Below are 5,200 nucleotides of genomic sequence, written 5' to 3'. Positions count from 1 at the left end.
ATCAAGAAAAGATAAGAATTCGAATCGGATAAAACTCTTGTGATAGACAACAGTTTTTGCGGTTTTTGTTTTTATCATATCTTTTGATCCAGAAATTGGAATAAGATGAATAAGATATCGTTGGAATTCTCTTGAAGTCTAATTTCTAACCCAATTAGAATCAGATTAAAATATTTTGTATAATAAAAGATATGGCCGAAATAGTGGGACGGTGTCAGTTTTGGATGGAGTTTCGTATTTCTTTTATATCTTTTTCGTTATAGCTCGGAATTAATATTATAATATATCATTGGAAAGATAATTTCAAGAGCTATCCAACCATATAAGAATTAGATAAAAACTATGAAGCAAGAAAATAATATCTGACAATCTTTGAACGTCTTTTAATTCGAATAGAATAAGGACTTTCAAAAAGAAAAGTTTTATTCAATTTCAAACTCTTTAATCTTATCTTTTCAAAAAGGATAATTAAGATATTTTAGAAACTTATAGAAGCTTCTAATTAATCTTAATTGGATTAGGAGTGGGATTTAAGCCTTTGGACCCTCACATGATCATTGGGTCGTAGGTAAGGTGGGCTTAGGTTCGATTTAGACTCAGTTTAGCATTTTGGCCATAACTTATTCGTTATAACTCGGATTTGGGCTTATAATATATCGTTGGAAAGATATTTTCAAGACCCATCCATCAATTCAATCATTGGACTCAGATTATGGACCAAAATAAACTGGATCAAACATTTTTATAAAAAGGACACGAAAATCAATGATTTTAATGGATACGAGATGAATTATTTTGGGTTTATAGGCACGAAAAGAGAAAATTAAGTTATGGTTTGGTGAAATGGGTTAGGAATTGGGTTGATTTATGAAATGTATTGGGAATGAACATGGATTTAAGCACTCTAAAAATTACATACTCAACCCGGCCAATAATGGCGGTGAAAGGTTGTTCATCATCGGGTTTGGTTTTGGGGAGACATTTTTAGGTGTCTACACTAATGGTCCTTTTTTAATAGCTACTTGGTATATGAAGCCTATATATTTTTTGGACTCTGTTTCATTATAGATTAGTTGGGAGTGCACACAGTAGCAAAATTAAATGATGAAATGTCCATTTTATAGTTTTTGGAAAATGTTATGATTCGCTTATCTCGTATTCATTTGGGGTCTCTTGCTCTGTTTTTTTTTTTTTTAACTTGTTTTCTCTTTGTATTAGATGTTGTTGTGACTTATCTCCTTATCCTTCATTTTCTAAATGATGATTCTTTTTAAATTTTGACTATGTTATCACCCCCAAATAAGTATGGCTTCAAGAATTTTTGTATGTCATTGATGTGAGGCCATATTCCAGTTTTAAAGTTTTGCTATTGATGAGCTGTAGAAATGAAAGTTGAAATAAGAATTTTAATTAATATTACTTTCAATCCTATATCCTCCCTTTCTTAGTTGTTTATTTCAAGGTTTATAATTGAGTTGTATTGATAATTAGCAAAGAAACAAAGTTGGTGAGCTGCTAGTACTGACCTTCGTGGCTTAATGCATTATTCTGATTCTTGATTAATGATAAAAATAAGACGGTGTAGTTTGCCTGTTACTGTTTATTTTACAGGATTTTCCATGAGGTTTCTGGTGCACATCACATTTGTCTGTATTGATTGAAAGTTAATATGAAGTTATGCTGAACAAAAAATTCCAGCTGTAATAAGATAGTTTTCACTTGGTTACTCACATTGTAGCATTAGAATTTTGGAAACTTTTGTTGGTGAAATAATAGGTGACTAGATGGATTTGTTGGTGGGATGGTATAGATCTGCCAGCCATTCCAAACCAACAATATACTTTGTTATATTGCAAACATTATTGTCTTGGAAAGTTGAACTTTGATCTTATAACAGCGTTTCTTGCTGTTAGAGTACATGTCTGCTAGGAATTTAGTCAGGTGTTCTGTTGTGCTCACTTATGCTATGTTGTGCTCACTTATGCTAGAAGGCAGCTAAGAGTATTGGGAGAGCTCATCTCTCATAGAGTGGGAATTATCTTGTATTGAATCAATCACTTTGATCTATTAATACATCTATCTCTTCGTCTAAACTTCTAATTTGAATTTTGGTAGAATAATCTCCAGTAGGTGTATGAAATTTTACTTCTCTAGTCCAGTGTATGCTACTTCTAGTGCTATTATAAATGATTTGGATATGTTTTATAAGCATTGTACTTCATCCAGGTGCCTAATTTATTGACAGTGAAACTGCTCCTATATATGGAAAGCTAAAAAAAAATTATTTCTTTCATTATGAGTAGTTGAAAGTATGGGCAAAACTACCGTTTGGGATTGTGAAATACTAAGAAATTTGTATTCTGGTGAAACACTAAGGCATTTGGGAAGTTGGGTTCCTTTGTCTTCTAGGGGTAAGAAATCAAAGATTTTATGCTTTGGTGAAACCATTTTTAGATTGCTGCTATTGATCAATATCTGTCTGGTGAATCTGCATTTGAGGATATTGATTATGCATTGTTGATTAAAACTCAAGTTATTAAAGTTTTCTTTGTCTGGTTTTTCTGATAATTCTTTTCAGAGATTTTTGATGCCGTTTATTGCGATAACTGATGGTTTCATATTTTTTTTAATGTGTCTTGTTTTGGTTTGCTATGCTGATTTATGGTATCAGTTTCTTGTTGTGATTTATTAAAGTATGCTTTCAGAAAGGAGTTATTTTTGTATGACTTATTTTCTGACATAAATACCAAATTTATCCTTTGTACTCCCTTTGTCCCAAATTACTCGCAACGGTTTGACTTTTTACACTATTCACACATCTTCCTTTGACCATCTTTCTTAACTATTATATGAAAGTCAATGTAATCATGTAAAATGTTGTTGGGTCTATTTTAATGTACAGTTTCTTAATATAAACTTTTTATAACTTATATAAATATATAATAAAAGATATCAACGGTCACACATGTGCATCAGCAAGCGTGTTCAGTCAAAATGTTGCAAGTAAACTGGGACAGAAGGAGTATGCCTTATACAGGTGAGTGGTCCCGAAGCTGATATAGATGCGTTATGTATGTGGGGCCATCATATATCAACCGAAATGTAAGTAGTGGTCTTAATTTGTGCGATTTGTTCAATTTCATTGAATTTGCTCCGGGTTTTAGCTTCTAATAATTGGTTTTCTACCTTGTGCTCAATAGGAGGATTTCTTTTACATTTTCTATGATATTCTGGCACAATTGGTGGAAGTGACCGAGCTTCAACCAATTCCTAATGCGCATGTACCAGTGATGAAATTTAAATTTGATGGGATCTCTATTGATCTTCTTTATGCTAGTGTTTCCGTCTTGGTTGTTTTGAAGTAAGTAGTACTTTAATTTTTTCACACTATAATTGGTTTAATTTTCTGTGGACTTTACATGTCTCTTATTGTGAAGTAGAATCCCGATTTAGACAGTTGACTCTGATGGTAAGACATTTTTGTTTTTGTCTGCAATGGACTAGTGGTGGCTTTATTGGTCTTTGCTGGGGCTTAAGCTTTATTGGTGCTTGTCAAGCTGTTTTACATTGCACACAGTTAGATATTCGCGCAACAGTTGATGAGTTGTGGTTCTATCCATGTAACTATTGGTGATGGTGGGAACTCTAAGGGTTTAGCTCGAAGGTATGTACTCATGAACCTTCTTCAACTGCACTTTACATTTGTGTTTACCTTCTGTACTTGTTAGCAACTCTATGAAGGTTTGGATTTATTTGGAATTTTGTTCTATGAACATTCTACAGAGGTCTTTAAAGTCAACACATTGTCTGTTGTAGGTGTTGTCTTCCAGAATTAATTCTACACTGCATGCAGGTAAGTGTGTTATGGTACTAGTAGCCACTCAAATTTTCTGTCATTTGCATTTGAATGGCTAAATGTGCCTGTTGTTTGTAATCAGTAGATCCTGAACTCCACTTGTAACTATGTTTGTAGGTGTTTGTTTCATTAGTGGAGTTGTTTAAAGTTCCTGACAGGCTTGTTGAGTTGATTGAGCTTGTTGCTTGCCCAAAATCAGGATATCTTCATTTATTTAGTCAACAACTGCAGGTACACTAATTACCCTAAACAAATAACTCCTTTAATTATAAAGCTTATCTATTCTTTGTATGTTAGTACTTGCTAATTTTAATTTATTGGTTATGACATTCATCTTGGTAAGAAGATAATGGAGATCATTCCTACAATTCTGCAGCCATCATAAATTTATTGGCTTCTCAGCTTATTAGTTTTTAACGCTATGTAGGGATTTGGAGGCTTTGGCTACAAAATGTGAACTTAAGGAGGAAGAGAGATGGCTCCCTAGTGTTAGTAGTTTTGATCTAATATTTTATTTAGATTCACTTGTTGATGTATTGATCGATGCATATGCTTTAATGTGTTGCAGGGTCAAAAGATTATGTAGACATCCATGTCTGAATACCGAGAAATGGTAGAAAAAGGCTGACAACTAACCCTGCAATATTTCAAGGACGGAAGAAAGATATATTAAGCTCTTTAAAGATTTCAATTAGTGATTCGGAATTTGTTCCACTTCAACTAGTCACGAATGAATTCTAAGTTTCAATTATAATTGTTGTAATAGAAACTCATTACTATGAGATATTGTATATATGCTATAATATATTTATATATGCAACATAAAATTTTGGTATAATTTTTTTGTACTTCTTAATTTTTTTTGGTAATATATATTAGTATACTAGAAGAAATCACATGAAATATTTTATTTTATTATTTTTTGATGTTTTTTAAAAAGAATATGGACAAGATAAAGCGTCCCCAAATTAGAAAACGTGAACACGAAAAAAGCGTCGCCAAAATGTTAGATAACAAATGTATGAAAATTTGGACACAGAAAAGTGTCACCAATTCTAAAATTCTTGACTACAAAAAGCATCGCCAAAGTTAAGAAAGTGCGCCAACTGTTGCAAGTTGCGACGCTTCGTATAAAAATTTAGACACAATAAAGCGTCGAGATTCGCGACGCTTTTTGATGTCCAACAAAATTCTCGACTCACTTATTCTCGTCGAAAAAAAAAATTTGCGACGCTTTTTAGTGGAAAATAAGGCTAAAAAGCGTCTAAAAAGCACGCCTTTTGTAGTATAGCTTAATTAGGGAAAAATTACTTAAACATATGTGTAGGGAATAATTTCAAGCCT

The 5,200-nt window shown here is 32.6% G+C and overlaps 1 protein-coding gene across 2 annotated transcripts; it reads left to right on the top strand.

The window, feature by feature from the left end:
• Positions 1-3,117: 3,117 nt before the first annotated feature.
• Positions 3,118-4,669, top strand: LOC110708992 (nuclear pore complex protein NUP107-like). 2 transcript variants are annotated; one of them, XM_021887218.1, is made up of 6 exons: positions 3,118-3,361; positions 3,505-3,664; positions 3,817-3,853; positions 3,974-4,087; positions 4,284-4,344; positions 4,425-4,669. In XM_021887218.1, the coding sequence occupies exons 2-5, from the start codon at positions 3,600-3,602 to the stop codon at positions 4,311-4,313; spliced, it is 246 nt and encodes an 81-aa protein (XP_021742910.1). In that variant the 5' UTR covers positions 3,118-3,361; positions 3,505-3,599; the 3' UTR covers positions 4,314-4,344; positions 4,425-4,669. The 2 variants fall into 2 exon arrangements, with proteins under 2 accessions (XP_021742910.1, XP_021742907.1); XM_021887215.1 differs by lacking the exon at positions 3,118-3,361 and having other exon boundaries at positions 3,374-3,664.
• Positions 4,670-5,200: the final 531 nt, after the last annotated feature.

The sequence above is a fragment of the Chenopodium quinoa genome, unplaced genomic scaffold (assembly GCF_001683475.1).
Source record: "Chenopodium quinoa cultivar QQ74 unplaced genomic scaffold, ASM168347v1, whole genome shotgun sequence".
Lineage (NCBI taxonomy): Eukaryota > Viridiplantae > Streptophyta > Magnoliopsida > Caryophyllales > Amaranthaceae > Chenopodium > Chenopodium quinoa.
The sequence above is the reverse complement of the archived record's forward strand: the minus strand, read 5'-3'. Positions and strand labels throughout refer to the sequence as shown.